The sequence below is a fragment of the Microcebus murinus genome, chromosome 26 (assembly GCF_040939455.1).
Source record: "Microcebus murinus isolate Inina chromosome 26, M.murinus_Inina_mat1.0, whole genome shotgun sequence".
Taxonomy (NCBI): Eukaryota; Metazoa; Chordata; class Mammalia; order Primates; family Cheirogaleidae; genus Microcebus; species Microcebus murinus.
The window spans coordinates 5,461,391-5,477,477 of record NC_134129.1 but is presented as its reverse complement, the minus strand read 5'-3'; the positions used below and the strand labels follow the sequence as shown (position 1 = coordinate 5,477,477).

The following is a 16,087-nucleotide window of genomic DNA, read 5'->3' as shown; positions in this document are numbered from 1 at the left end:
ATGACAATTTAAAAGTTGTTTTCCTTTTAAGAAAGCAAAATTAAGGAAAAATTAATTTTAAAGAGTTGGTGGTCATCCATGAACATGATTATTTGAGGGAGAGAAAACACACTCAATGGAATATGAGGCAGAAACAGGGAGGAAGACATTTGTGATATAAGAAACATGCCTCTGCTCTATCACAGAGAGTTACTTCTGAGGAAAAGAGAGTGTGTTAAGTTATTCTTGAATTGGCCAATAAGTGACATGAGGAACTAAACTAGAATAACAAAACAAAGGCTTGGTGCATGGGGAAATAGGGTATGACTATGGCAGGGCATGGAAGCAAGACATGTCATCTTGTGCATTAGTACTACTTTGGAATAAACCTGTACTGCTGTACTGTTCATTCATCTTATCCACAAATTTTATTAAAACTATAACTATGTTTTAAAGCTACAAACATTTTATATTTAATTTAGGCAATAAATAATAGAATGGCTAATACTTAATTGATTAAATTACTCCTCAAATTTCTCGACACATTCATTATGGATCCCAAGGCAAATAATAACCATGTTCACTGCCTGTCTAGACTTTAACCCAATGTTTCCCACATTTCACTGCACATTGGAATCATCTAGAAATCTTTTAAAAGCACAAAATCTTGGCTCTTAATGATAGAAATTATGTTTTTATGAATATGGGATGTGGGCATCAGTATTGCTAAAATCTCCCCAAGTGGTTTTAATGCGTAGCAAAAGTTGGGAACCACTGCATTAAACTATTTAATACTCAAACTATATTATTTATATGCATATCAGAAATGTAACTAATCTCACTTTCCCCTCTGATAACACATGTAAATATTAATCTTTCATTAAATGTCTTCTTTCTCAAAATTTTCTTCTATGTTTGCCATGGGTTTTAGTCTTCTACGCTGGGAACTCTTTACAGGGAGGAAAGAACAAACCTGGGCAGGCTCCTGGTAACAGAGGGGGTAGCTAGGACAGAACATAGCATACCCACAAGATCAGCTGGCCTCTGATTGCACCTGATCTCAAAATGTGATACCACATTGAAGAAGAAGGAGAATCTTATGAGCAATGGCTCTTCAGTGGCAGGTAATCTCACGTGCAGTGTTTCCAGCTTACATGACCAATAAGAGCCCCAAAGTGTTAACAGGCTCAGCTCCAGGGATGTCCACCCATCTGCCACAGTATCTTAGCCAATTGCTGCATTTAATTACAGAGAACAGATGAGACTTAAAACATACATAAACAGCTCTTTCTAGATTCCAATAAAATTTTAAACGTCAAAATACACATCAGTATAAAAACTTAAAGTTTTAAGCACAACAAATAAATTTATTTACACTTTAATCATATACATGCATTAAAAGAAAAACATATCTTTCCTTTATATAGCTATTTTTAGATTAGAAATAACTTATAAATATACTTCATTAAAATGTATGAGAATTTCAAAATTTGTTTCAGTAAACAAATTGAGATTATCACTTATACAAAACAAATCACTTATAAGTATCACTTATACTTAAACAAATACTGAAATTAAGCTTAAGTAGACATATCACTTAGATTATAAGGATTTAAGCAAAATAAAAAATGTAATGTGTTTAATTAATGAAAGATTGATTAAATTATATTCAGTTTAATGTAGAGCTTTACATTGCTAAATATTCAATATATCATATTCTTGCTCAAGCAGGAGTTCTAATGTCTTAAATTCCTATCATGTAATTAATTATTTGATAAATTTATATTTCCTGAAGATTGAGACTGAAAACCATATAATAATCTTACTTTCAGAGTAAATATCTCTTTATTTTCCCACAGTAAATTATATTTTTGATTATAACTAGTTATTAGAAATTATGAATGTTAGTGATTTTTAATGAATACACATTTAAATCTAGTTTATCAAGTATAATGTCAATTAAACATTTCATAAAATTAATTATTTTTATAAGTCTATTGGTTTCTTCTCTCAAAATAATATATTTGCCTTGAACATCTTGTTGATGTTTTCTCTTCCTGGGAAAAGATTGGCTCCTTTTATTGTTTGGTGGCACTAATGAGAAGTGGCTCTCTCATGTCAAGGGCAAAAGAAATATTGGTTGACCCAAGCCATGATAATTAGTGAGCTCTCTGGAAATATAGTATATCTCATGATATTTAGTGAGCTCTCTGGAAATATAGTAAACATTTTTAGTGTAATATGCTATCACCATTATTATCAATTCATGTTCTAAGCCCAGTAATGTTGGAAATGTAGAAGGGCTTATTATTATTATTGAAAAAGACCATTATATTTTTCATAACAGACTAATCTTGCAGGATACTTCCCTAATTTGTATGGTTTGCATCTTATGAATTTTACTCTTTTGACTTTTCTACATTTATTAAAATCAGTTCACATTTGTGCACTCCACAGGAATCAGCATATTGTGAGCCAGCAAATCACTTACTTAAACAACTGGTGACTTCATGAAAACAATGATGTCAGGAATAAGGTGTTTTAGAGTCATCAGTGTGCATGTGTCAGCCAACTATGAGAAGAGAGTAAAGAAACCAGGAGAAGAAAAAGAATGAATGGGAAACAATTGCAACTTGACGACCTTTTGAGGTCTAGGCTATATAGCTAGTATAAAATATTAGAATGGAAAATATAAAACATAAAAGAAGAAGACATGTTCTTTTTAAATTCTTTGCAACAGGAATTAAAAGAATTTTTGCATTTAGGCCTTTGCAAAACTTGGAAAGATCTATTCCCTCTTTTTCTTCTTTTCTGTTTTACCAAATTTTTGACAGGAAAATAAACAGCATTTTGTGATCAAGAATATAACAGCTGCCACACAGGCCAGCAGGAACCCAAGCACATCCAAAGAGTGGTACTGGAACCAGGAGAGGTTGTGGGCAGCTGGTCGCAGGTGTTTGGCTCCCTTGTGGCGCATGACAAACTCGATCCAGAAGACGGCCCGGTCCAGGGGCTTTTTGGGTTGATCATGGTGAATTCTTGATAACCTCATAGCATTCTCTTTATAACTGGAAGGCAAAAACACGTATAGAAATTAGAAAATTTTAGTTTTGTTTTCGTTAAAAACAAGTAGGTAAAGCGTGGTATATGTTATTCTAGCCAAAAACTTGTTGCAAGAAAAGATTAATTCTTGTGACATGAACTTTGTTGGTTGCATAGCATTTAACAGATATGGGGGGACATTGAAAATAAATATATTCTTAACAAAGTCGGGTAAAGTGAAGACATGGAAAAAATCTTAGCCATTTGTCAATCTAAATCTAACTTTTCTAAGAAGGAAATCTGACGCTGTATGAACTATTATTCCTAGAACTATTCTACCACCAAGATGATGAATGACCTAAGACTGTGGAAAAAGATCCCTAAACGTGTACAAGCATGGTCTCTAACATTTTCTGGTAGGATGTATAACATAAGGAATGACAGGTAAGCCTTTAAAAGCTGGAGTACTCACGAAGGATCATTAATAACCTCTTTCAAAGCCCCGAGCAAATCTGCACTTGTTATTGTGTTGAAGTTCACCTCCACGGCTGCTCCTTTGGCCTTCATGTGAGCAATGTTATCAGGCTGATCACCAAATATGGGAATTCCCACCATAGGGACCCCATGGTAAATGGCTTCATAGATCCCATTCATTCCACCATGAGTGATAAAAGCTTTGGTTTTGGGATGACCTATTGGGAATGGGATGAGAAATGGTAAGATGTTTATCATGAAGTGTTAAAAGAATTTCAGATACCTAGGGAAAAAAACCTATGGGATAACTCACTGAAAAAGGCAGCATTTTCAACAAAAGATGACCATATAGAGCATTGTTGCCAAAGAAATTTGTTATCTGAAGAAAAGGAGGTATTAATTTCCACTGCATTGTCTGAAAGTTTTACCTTAACAGTGGAAAATGTGAATCTATGAAATAAATGGCCAAGTCCTTAATTATATCTACTTTAAAATTAGAGGTAAAATGATATACTTCTATAATTTTTAAATATTTGTTTGAATATATTAGCTGTTAAAAAGATATTCAATTTGTCTCTCATCTACTTGCATGTTTTTAGTTTCTCATAGTCTTACCAAGAAGATCATTCTGGGGTAACCAATCATAGAGCTGGGTATTGGCTCCTAATGTGGCTGGTTTTTTTCCTTTGTAGCGCCACAAAACCTGTGGAATAAAATGTATGTATTTCATAAGTTGAGCTACATAATAATAACACTATTGAGTTCAACGTAATTTAATCAAATAAAAAATAAAATGATTTTTGGATAGTTCATAAATACCACTATCTAAAGAGTAGAAACATATATTTTTAGTAATAACAAAGTTAAAATTAATTGAATAACATGAATTATTATGTGCAGATTGTGAGTCTGTAATATTAAAATTATAATAGACTTTTAACTCTAGGAAACTCTAATTAATTAGAAAAAGTGCATAAATTTAAGCTTCTACTTCTATGCCTAACCCTATTGGATAGAGTTCTAATACAACTGAATATGTAGAGAATATTCTTAAGCATAATTCCTCTCTATCTTTGTTATATTTCTTTTCTCATTTTTTGTTCCTTGGAGCTAAGACACTTCAGAACTTTCTCTGGAATAGTCAGCACAGGCCCTAAAATTTCAAATCCTAAAATGTGAGGGAAGAACTCGATGTTGCATTTATATTGCAAACAAATGACAACAAAGTGAGGTCTTTCCATAGCAACAGCAGGCTCAGTAGAACAATGATCGATTGCACCCAAATACACTATTGTCATGTTTTATAAAATCTTTACTTAATATTAACTAATGCCTGCTATGCTAAGTGGAAAATGAGATTCAAGTTCAAATGGAAAGTCACATTTTTCTTCACAGTTTGAATAGCTACTTATCAGGATCGGAGGTGGTAGTTACCTTCTGTGGAATCTGGGCAAGGGCTGAAGCAATGAGATTACTTTTTTTTTCTGTAAGATTTTGGACAACTGACCCCAGAGAAAATACCACAACACCATCTTCACCTGAGCTCTGGACAAATTCTTCCATTTCCTGCAGAGAAAAAAAATTTTTTTTGCATTACAAAGGTGCAATATCACAAAGAATAAGATAGAGTTTGCATACATTTGTAAAATAAAGATTTGAGGAAGTTTTCAGGTGTGCAGTTTCATTGTACGTGTAGGCTGGCATGTGTTGCCATCTAGTCTCTTTAAGAAGTCTGGATGTGAAACATATAGCCTAAGTATATAATTATTAATTACTAGAAAAGAACACAACCATTCTACAAAAAAATAAGTGGTAAGAGTACAGTTCTTCTCATGTTTGGTTGACATCAAATTCAAAACACAATGGTTTGCTAACTCATAAAAATATTCCTTGAGGATTAATATCAACAAGATGGAAAAATAGAAGATCTCCCAGTATCAATTCTCACCACTAAAGTATAACTAGTAACTATTCAAATTCAAGAATGCCACTCTGAGTAAACCAGAACTCAAGGGAGGAGAAAAATCCTCAAACTCATTGGACATGAGAAAACCCATGATCAGTAAGAAGAATGAATATTTTGGATCACATTGCCCCCTTCCCCATATCAAGGCGGCACAACACATAGAGAGAATCTTCCTGTACCTCCAGTTACCAAGGTAGGACAAGGAAATTGCAGGTGGGTATTTGATCTTCTCATGAGTCTATAAATCTCCGTGGAAAGAAATTAACCCTTTGCACTCGCTTGCTTTTTTCTCGATTCCTTTATTCTCCTAGGGATTTAATTTTTTAAATACCCCACATTTTACAAAGCATGGCAGTAGAATACAAAACTGGAGTTTCTTTTCATATAAACTTATTTATTTGGATATTTTATATTTCAAATTATTGATACATTCAAAGAGTAATTTTAATCTCTATAATTTTTTGTGGTGTAATATTTTTTGAAACATTCACCCACAGGAAGACCTGGTTTACATTCACAAGTTTCGCAAATATAAATCATCTCTCTTCTTCCTCCTTTGATTTTTCTGTTAGAACAAACAACACAATCTTTGTGGGTTTTGTTAGGGTGAGGTGTGATTATATGGAGCTTTCCATCTAAACGTTGCTCTAAGTTAGTGGATAATAATCTACCCCTGGAAGTTAGTGGACCATCTCTGAATTCTCCAACAAGATCATGTACTAGTTTCCTAATAAATTTTACATGTGTTATCGGTTTTTCATTTTTTCTTTTTTGGTATTCTTTGTACAATATATAGGAATGTACAACACTGACCTTAAGCTTCCAGAAAAACAACATATGCCACCGTTTTAGAGTCAAAAAGCTCAAAAAGGCATGATGCAACGACTCATGCCTTGGACATTCCTACTCAAGACTGCTGCAGATGCAAAAGATAAGCTTAGATGGTGGCACCAGTTGAGACAGCATTTACATTTTACTTGTCCTTTCATGCTAATGAAAACAAGAAAAGATACTGGGAAAATAGACAAAAATCCCCCTTCCCCCCGCGGTGAAACTATGTGTCGAGTGTGGCTCGACATACGAGCTGCTACTAATGCCAACCGTGTAGAGTCACACTTGACATCCGAGTGCAAAGGGTTAAAGATGCTCAAAAACAACAAATGGGCCTATGAAGACATTTCTTGAGATAAATAAAAATGGAAACATAATATACCAAAAACTTATTCTAAGGTTGAATTTATATCAATAAATATCTTCCTCAAAAATGTAGAAAGATCTCAAATAAACAATCTATGATAACACTTCAAGTAACTAGAAAAATAAGAATAAAACAAATTCAATTCAAGATTAATAGAAGGAATAAAGATCTGAGCAGAAGTAAATGAAATATTTAAAATAATATAATAGATCAACAAAACAAAGAGGTATTTTTTGAAAGACAAAATTGACAAATCTTTAGCTAGATTAAAAAGATAGAAAAAAAACTGAAATAAAATGAGAGAAGAAAAAGGAGACATAACAACAGATACCACACAAAGGAAATACAAATAACAAGAAAGTATTATAAACAAGTATATGCCAATAAATTTGAAAATTTAGAGGAAATGGACAAATTTCTGGACACATACAACCAACCAAGATTGAATTACGAAGAAATTAAAAACAAGAACAAAGAAATACATAAGAAGATTGAAGCAGTAGTGAAAAGTCTTTCATCAAAACAAACAAACAAACAAAAAAAAACCCAACTCATTAACTTCTTTTTTCTTGCTCATTTTCCTTAGTTCTATATAGATTCTAGTTATCAGCCCTTTATCGGATTTGTAGCATGCAAATACTTTCTCCCAGTCTGTAGGGCATCTGTTTGATCATGTGATAGTTTCCTTGGTTGTGCAGAAGCTTTGCAATTTGATCAGATCTCATTCATTGATTTTTGTTGTTGCCTTTTTGGTCTTCTTCATAAGCTTTTTCCCTAGGCCAATGTCTATATGACCTTTCCTAACAATTTCTTCTAGAATTCTTACAGTTTCATGCCGTAGGTTTAAGTCTGTTATCTACCATGAGTTGATTTTTCTGTGAGGTGAGAGGTGAAGATCCTGTTTCTGTCTTCTACGTGTGGCTATTCAATTTTCCCAGCACCATTTAATGAATAGGGGTTCTTTTCCTCAGTGTATGTTTTCATCTGCTTTGTCAAAGATTAGATGGCTATATGAGGATGGTCTTTTTCTCTGAAGACTTAGGAATGCAATATACAATTTCCTTTTTTTACTCAAAAAGAAACCTGTTTTCAAGCTGGAGAAAATTAATTGAAACTTTGGTTTCTCATTTCCATAAGCTCTACTTTATGCTGATGACTCAGTGTTTCTATTGCTGTCCACTGAGGTTGAGATCTTGTTTTGTTCAAGGTATATTTATAAAATTTACCTGAAACTCCCACTGGCTCTTCTAAGCGGATAGTCACAAAGCAGAACTCATTGTATAATCACAAACACATTTTACCTTAAATATTTCCCATTTCAGTAGAAACCATTACTGTCATTAAACACTCAAAGTGAAAATCTAGGAGTCATGATTAATGCTTTTTCTTCCCTCAATACTTCTTTTCACTCACTGAACCTTGTGAAATATACCACAAACTGTCTCATGAAAGTATGTTTGTCTGTCTGCCATTATGATAAGTGTTTATTCATAACCCCAATATAATTGCAAGGAAAACTAGAGCAGTCTCCTTAATAATCTCCATGGTTCTAATTTCCTGTTACTCTAATTCACTATCCACAGTATAGTAACATTGATACTTTAAGATGCACTTCTTTCAAATCACTCTTTCGCCTAATTTTTCAATATAATGCCTTAAAAATATATTTAGTGCCCACAAGGATTCCTATGACATGGAAAATTCATATGGAGTGACAAACCGAAGGCATTCAGCTCATGTTTCTGAAATTGATGCTGTACTCTTTCAAGGAAATGAAGGTATCCTATCATAAAGTACAGAAAATCCCTCAACATAATAGTCTTACCTTGGGTAAAGGTTTGGCGGGTTTGCAGTGCAGTCCTCCAACAAACTCAAAATTAGGTAAGTATGGTTGAGGATACTCAAAATCCCAATACGTTCGTATTAGCCACATTTCGGCTTTCCCCAGAGTCTCACATAATGTAGTGGGTTTTCCTAAAAGAAATGAATAACAATTGGGTGGAAAGAATTAGTATATCTTTTTTTTTCCTTTTTTGAAACAGGGTCTTGCTCTGTTGCCCAGGCTAAAGTGCCGTGGTATCATTATAGCTCACTTCAATCTCAAACTCCTGAGCTCAAATGATCCTCCTGCCTGAGCCTCCTGAGTAGCTGAAACTACAGAAACATGTCATGGCTAAGGTGTATCATTTGAATGAAAAAAATTGGACCACTAATTTTCTAATAAACTATCAAGGGAAAAATAAATTTATGTCCTCTGGAATAATATAGCTTTTAGAAGTCAAATAGAAAGAGGAATTGGTGAAAGAATAAAAGAATGTAAGATGAAAAAGAGAAATAAAAAGAAAGCAAGAAAGAAAGGAGAAAAGAAGAAAGAAAATAAAGACAATTATATGTAAGTGTATTTTCACAATATAAAAAAAAACAATTAACCACAACTCCAAACTACAAATAAATTTATTATTCATTTTTTCACTCCACATAAATTGCAGATGATACATTAGCCCCATAACATTTGCAACATATCACATCTCTATGGTTTCTAATCTCTAGTCAGGGATATCTCATTGAAGGATCTCACTAAGATCAGTCCACCTTAACCTTCTGTACTATATTTTGTCACTTTAATTGAAGGATCACTATTTTATTAGTAATAATTTCCTGACTAATTTTTGCCCATGATGAGCCCTTCTCTGGGTTGTGAGATGCACACAGACATACTATGACTATCACAAACTTACCTTAGTTTTGCCCTCAAATGATGTGTTTTGAAGGGAAACACATTCTAAGTACTAATATTAGGTTTTTAATATAAGAAGGACTAACTGCATATAACCCAAGTCAATTATTTCTATTTACAAAAAAACAAAACAAAATTATATTTTGCAACTGATAGGGAAAAACTCAATGAGAATGTTTTTATCTTTAGAATTCTAATCAAAGTAGGTGGTGACATATACCACAGAGTGGAAAGCCTCCTTTCACAATCATAACATTTTAGTGATTGAAATTATGTCTGAGGTCATAAAATCCAATACCTTTAATTTGACAATGAAGAAGTTTTGGTGAGGAAGGTGAGTTTGAAATTGCCAAAAATTAAAGTAGAGCCACCTTTCAACTTCTAAGCAAGTACATTTATGTCTTCTAGGTTTCTTCTTCCCTATGCTTCACATACATCCTGAATAACCAACCCCTAGGTGATTTTAATTTACATGATCTTGGGCCTCATTTAAGAATGACTCAGTTTTAAGCAATTAAAAGCATTTGACATTTAAAGGATCAATTCACAATAACAAGAATAGAAGTAATCAAAGAAAAGAGAAGGAAATTAAATTTAGGTAGCTAAATAATATTATAATATTATTTGAAATGTCATACAGGTATACCTCAGAGATATTGCAGGTTCCGTTCCAGACCACCATAATCAAGCAAATACTGCAAAAAGGCAAGTCACACAAATTTTCTAGTTTCCCAGTACATATAAAAATTGTGTTTACAATACCCTGGAGTCTATTAGGTTTGCAATAGCATCATGTCTAAAAAAAAAAGTAAACACCTTAATGAATGCAAATGCCTTAATGAATGTAAATCTTAATTAAAAAATACTTTGGTGCTAAAAATTACTAACAGACATCTGAGCCTTCAGTGAGTCCTGATCTTTTTGCTGATGGAGTGTCATACCTTGATGTTGATGGCTGCTGACTGATCAGGGTGATCATTCCTGAATTGGAGTGGCTGGACCAATTTCTTAAAATAAGATAACAATGAAATTTTCCTTATTGATTGACTCTTACTTTTATGGAAGATTTCTTTGTAATATGTGATGGTGTTTGATAGCATTTTACCCACAGCAAAACTTCTCTAAAATTGAAGTTAATCCTCCCAAATCCTGATGCTGCTTTAACAGCTAAGTTTATGTAATATTCTATATCCTTTGCTGTCATTTCAGCAATGTTCATAGGATCTTCACCATGAGAAGACTCCATCTCAAGAAACAACTTTCTTTTTTCATCCATAAGCAGCAACCCCTCATCCATTCAAGTGTTACCATGAGATTGCAGTAATTAAGTCACATCTTCAGCTTCCACTTCTAATTCTAGTTCTCTTGCTGTTTCTACCATATCTGCAGTTAATTTCTCCACTGAAGTTTTGAACTTCTCAGAATCATCCAGGAGAGTTGGAATCAACTCCTTCCAAACTCCTATTAATGTTAATCCTTTGACCACCCCCCATGAATCATGAAAGTTCTTAATGACATTTAGAATGATGAATCCTTTCCAAAAAGATGTTGCTCAGGTCCATCAGAGGAATCACAATCTATGATAACTATAGTCTTACAAACTGTATTTCTTAAATGATAAAATTTCAAACTCAAAATTACACCTTGATCCATGGGCTGAGAAATGGATTTGATGTTAGCAAGCATGAAAACAACATTAATCTCCTTGTACATCTCCATCAGAACTCTTGGGTGACCAGATGCATTGCAAATGAACAGGAGAATTTTGAAAGAAAACTTTTGTTCTGAGCAGTAGGACTCAACATGGAGCTTAAAATATTTAGTACATCATACTCTAAAAAGGTCATTACTTTTGTTGATTTGAAGACTAAATTATCTGAAATCAGAACTGCTATGCCAGCATTCTCTTGGCTTCTATTTGCAAGAAATACTATTTCTACCCCTTCACCTTGAGTCTGAATGTATCCTTGTGGATTAGATGTGTTTCCTGAAGAAAGCAGATACTTGGCTTGTGAATATTTATCAATTTGGCCAGCCTATCTCTTTAGTGATCAGTTCAAGACATTTCATTTATTCAAAGAATTGATAAGTGGGGCAGATTTCTGTTCATCCTGTTGAGTTGAACTTTGTTGCATTGTTTTCCTTCTTGAGCCATTGTGGTATCTGGCCTTTGACCGTTAGTTTCTGGATGATTTTACAGTGGTGAATGCTTATTTTGCTGATCTATGTGTAACAGTGTTTTGAGTCCTTCCTGGAGGGCAGGTCTTATCTTGATGAATTCATTCACTATTTGCTTATATTAAGAATATTGAGAATCATGGCCAGGCGCGGTGGCTCACGCCTGTAATCCTAGCACTTTGGGAGGCCGAGGCGGGCGGATTGCTCAAGGTCAGGAGTTCGAAACCAGCCTGAGCGAGACCCCGTCTCTACCAAAAATAGAAAGAAATTAATTGACCAACTAAAAATATATATACAAAAAATTAGCCGGGCATGGTGGTGCATGCCTGTAGTCCCAGCTACTCGGAGGCTGAGGCAGTAGGATTGCTGAGCCTAGGAGTTTGAGGTTGCTGTGAGCCAGGCTGGCGCCACGGCACTCACTCTAGCCTGGGCAACAAAGTGAGACTCCGTCTCAAAAAAAATAATAATAATAATAATAAAAAAGAATATTGAGAATCAAATTTCAGCCAGGCATGGTGGCTCATGCCTGTAATCCTAACACTCTGGGAGGCCAAGGTGAGAGGATTGGTTGAGGTCAGGAGTTCAAGATCAGCCTCACCAAGAGTGAGAACCCATCTCTACTAAAAACAGAAAAAATCACCCGGGCATGGTGGCACATGCCTGTAGTCCCAGGTACTTGGGAGGCTGTGGCAGAAGGATTTCTTGAACCCAGGAGTTTGAAGTTGCTGTGAGGTAGGCTGATGCTATGGCACTCTAGCCCAGGTGACAGAGCAAGACTCTGTCTCAAAAAAAAAAAAAAAAGAAAAGAACCAAAATAAAAAGATCAAATTTCAACATGATATTTGGTGGAGATAAATACACCATATCTAAACTATAGCACTCACTAATCTTAATCATTTCTAGCTTTTGAATTAAAGTGAGAGACTTGCTACTCTTCTTTTCACATGAACACTTAAAGCCCATTATATACTGTATTGTTGTGTCTCAAGGTATAGGGAGGCCTGAGGTGGGCTAGAGAGATGGGAGAACAGCCAGTTGGTGGAATAGTCAGCATGCATACAATATTTATCAATTAAGTTCATCATCTTATATGAGCATAGTTTGTGGTACCCCAAAATCATTATAATAGAAACATCAAAGATCACCATAACAGATATAATAACATCAAAGATCACCATAACAGATATAATAATAATGAAAAACTTTGAAAAATGATGAGAATTATCAAAATGTGACACAGAGACACAAAGTATATACATCCTATTGTATTGACAGACACCATTGTTGATAGGTTGATAGGTGTTGATAGAGTTGCCACAAACCTAATTTGTCAAAAATGATGAAGCATAATAAAATAAAGCATAATAAAATGAAATATGCCTGAATATAAGGATGTATAAAAAACAGTAAATTAAAATGGACTGATACTCCTATTCCTTTAATATTTTTAATATACATAAATCTGATTAATAATCATAATTTATAACTCTGTAAAATATATGACAATAGATTATTAAGTTGGAGGTACAATATAAATATTATCCAAAAATATCTATTATTTAAAGCTACCCAATGATCAAGTAAAAAGGTTTTTTTTTTTTTTTTTTTTTTTTTTTTTGAGAGTCTCGCTGTTTTGCCCAGGCTAGAGTGAGTGCTGCAGAATCAGCCTAGCTCACAGCAACCTCAGATTCCTGGGCTCAAGCAATCCTCCTGCCTCAGCCTCCTGGGAAGCTGGTACTACAGGCATGCGCCACCATGCCCGGCTAATTTTTTCTATATATATTAGTTGGCCAATTGATTTTTTTCTATTTATAGTAGAGACAGGGTCTCGCTCTTGCTCAGGTTGGTTTTGAATTCCTGACCTCGAGCAATCCGCCTGCCTCAGCCTCCCAGAGTGCTAGGATTACAGGTGTATTCTCCTTTGACAACACTTTTATCATGCTGTTCAAAATTTGAATCTTACCAAAGTGCTTGAGTTATAATCCTAAAAATATTAAAGTTTTGTAGTTACCTACTTAAATTTATATATTTCAATTCATCTCTTAGGGTAGACTTGAGCCCAGGATCCTTGTACTATTTACCTATATTATAGAACCCACCAGGTTGTCTATAGTGATACAATCAGTGCTTAATGAATACTTAATTAATTAGAAAAAATCAATGCATATAAATTTAAATTATGTCTAAACCTGAGGATATTTGATGTGGGTTCCTGTGAACATTAATGCCATAAAACAGTTTTATCTTTTAGAATTCAGTGAATTAAATTGGATAATATTTTTGTCATATAATTTTTTGTTTCTTCATGTTTTTACATATTTTTCAAATATAGTTGGAGAAGAAACCTGCCTTGCATTGACCAGCTCAGATCACAGCTGTTTGTATAAAAATTGCAAATTAAAAACATTTTTTAGTAGAAAAGGCAAACAGTTAAAAGTAAGCCACATTAAAAACAAGTCAAGTAAGTGCACATTAGTGAAATAAAAGTTCTACTGCCTTTTACTTCACAAAACACAAAATATTTTCAAATCTACTTTTCTAATTTTTGCATAGCAATCATCCAGAAAGGCAAAGCATTTTAGAAAATGTTTCAATATAACCAGCCATTATGAAATGGTCCACAGAGGACTGAGACAGGAGAACCCTGGGAGTGGGACAGGACTTTGCCAAAGAGCAACCTGTGAACGCTGCTTGACCTTGAAGGAGACATTACACTGATCAGGGATGTCTGCAAACAGACCCCACCTTGAAGCCTGAGGACCACAGCATGGATGTCTGTAAAGAGACCCAGGCTTGTAATCCAAAGGCAGAGAGAATGAGCAAAGAATGTCAGCCCAGCAGATAACAGCAGTTTGCTGTTCTAAGCCTGAGGCTATGTTCCTGTCTCTCTCCTGAGTTCTCGTCTCAGTAAATGAGGAACTAGATAAATCCAAAAGAAGTACATGGTCCCTTTGTTCCTGTTTAGATTATGTGCTTTACTGCTGACTCATGATTTTTACCTTTAATTTGTGTATACTTAGCTAGTTTATTGTTACTTTGGGAGACCTTGAAACTTAAACTCAAGATATGTACATGTAAATTGGTGACAACTCCCGGCACAAATGCAATCTTTTTATTAGTGCTGATTAGTTGGTAAATATTCAAGAATATTTTATTTATTTTTAATTTTTTTGCAATCACACAAGAGGAGGTTTATTTTCTGGCTAGCCAGGGTCCAAGCCCCAGAGCACCAACGCAGTGGCCACTCTCGCAGGCAAGGACCAAGAATATTTTAGATATTACTGATATTAGGAAAGTAGCTTATATTACTGTTACAATAAATATTTTACTCTCTCTAGCAAGAACAGCTATAGCATCTTCTAATATGAGACCTCATTGATTGGACTCATATGTAATACTCTATATATTATAAGTTCTATATTTCTTTTGATAACTAGATTAAAATGAAGGGAAGATGCACTTACCTAATACTTCACTGTAAAACTGTTTCCAAAAATAAAAGTCATTATAATCGGTCCATAAGTTAAAGAAAACTGAAAACACTGTATTTTTTACTCTTTCCAGAAAAGTCATTCTGTTGGTTAGTCCTGTCATAAGCAGAGGTACATAGGAAAGTGGACTTGGAAGTTCCCCACAGAGTCTTTCCATAGTGTTTCCTATAGAAGCTCTAAGTGTAATTACAAAAGGGACTGCAAGCAACTCAGCCACCAGCTCCCCACAAGGCATTACAGGGTCTATAATCACTACATCATAGTTGGTTTCTTGCAGCTTCTTCATGAGCGTCTGATTGTAGACAACACTCTCACACAGAAGTTTAAAATATCCATTCAATTCAATAAAGAAATTATTCAGTTTTACTGCTGATTGCCAGGCTGGTAAGGGTGGCAAAACATTAATAATTAGGTCAAGAAATTTGTTATTTGCATTTTCAAAATCACTTTCATCTTGCGTTGTATAGATCACTTCAAATTTAATTGCAGAAGCCTTCCTATAATCAATGAGAATAGTCTGTTGCTGGGTTAACACAGTTACTTCATGGCCTCTTTCTATGAGTTCCTCCAGAATGCACTTGATATTAAGCCAATGGCTCATGTCACAGGGCCATACCAACACCTTCCCACAGAATCCACAGCCAGCACAGCAGAGCAGCAACAGCAGAACTGCCAAAGCCGACTTCCCAGGCATCATGACAGCAGCTCCCTCACAGGCTGTTCTACAGAGCTTGAGGCTTTACTGGGCACAGAATTGAAATGGTAATTTAGACAGAGAAGTTAAAAATTAATTTTTAAGATTAAAGTTCATGGGTTGATGCCAAGTTAAATATTGATCGAGAAAATCAGACATGAATCCAATATATTATGAAGGAGCTCTGAAAATTTCACCTCAAAATAAGGCTCCTTGGCATAGAGAGTATTTTGAATTAAAGGCTCTTAGAGATTAACTGGCCCTTGGCTTTTCCTCTACCTGCATAAACTGGACTGACCTGAACAAAGGATCAAAGGGAGCAAATGAC

At 34.5% G+C, this 16,087-nt stretch overlaps 1 protein-coding gene across 1 annotated transcript; it reads right to left on the bottom strand.

Moving 5' to 3' along the window:
* Nucleotides 1–392: 392 nt before the first annotated feature.
* UGT2A3 (UDP glucuronosyltransferase family 2 member A3) lies at nt 393–15,795 on the bottom strand. The gene is made up of 6 exons (XM_012785953.2): nt 15,039–15,795; nt 8,485–8,633; nt 4,930–5,061; nt 4,111–4,198; nt 3,494–3,713; nt 393–3,047 (listed from the first exon to the last, which is right to left on the bottom strand). Exons 1-6 carry the CDS (start codon nt 15,760–15,762, stop codon nt 2,768–2,770), a joined length of 1,593 nt encoding a protein of 530 aa, XP_012641407.1. The 5' UTR covers nt 15,763–15,795; the 3' UTR covers nt 393–2,767.
* Nucleotides 15,796–16,087: the final 292 nt, after the last annotated feature.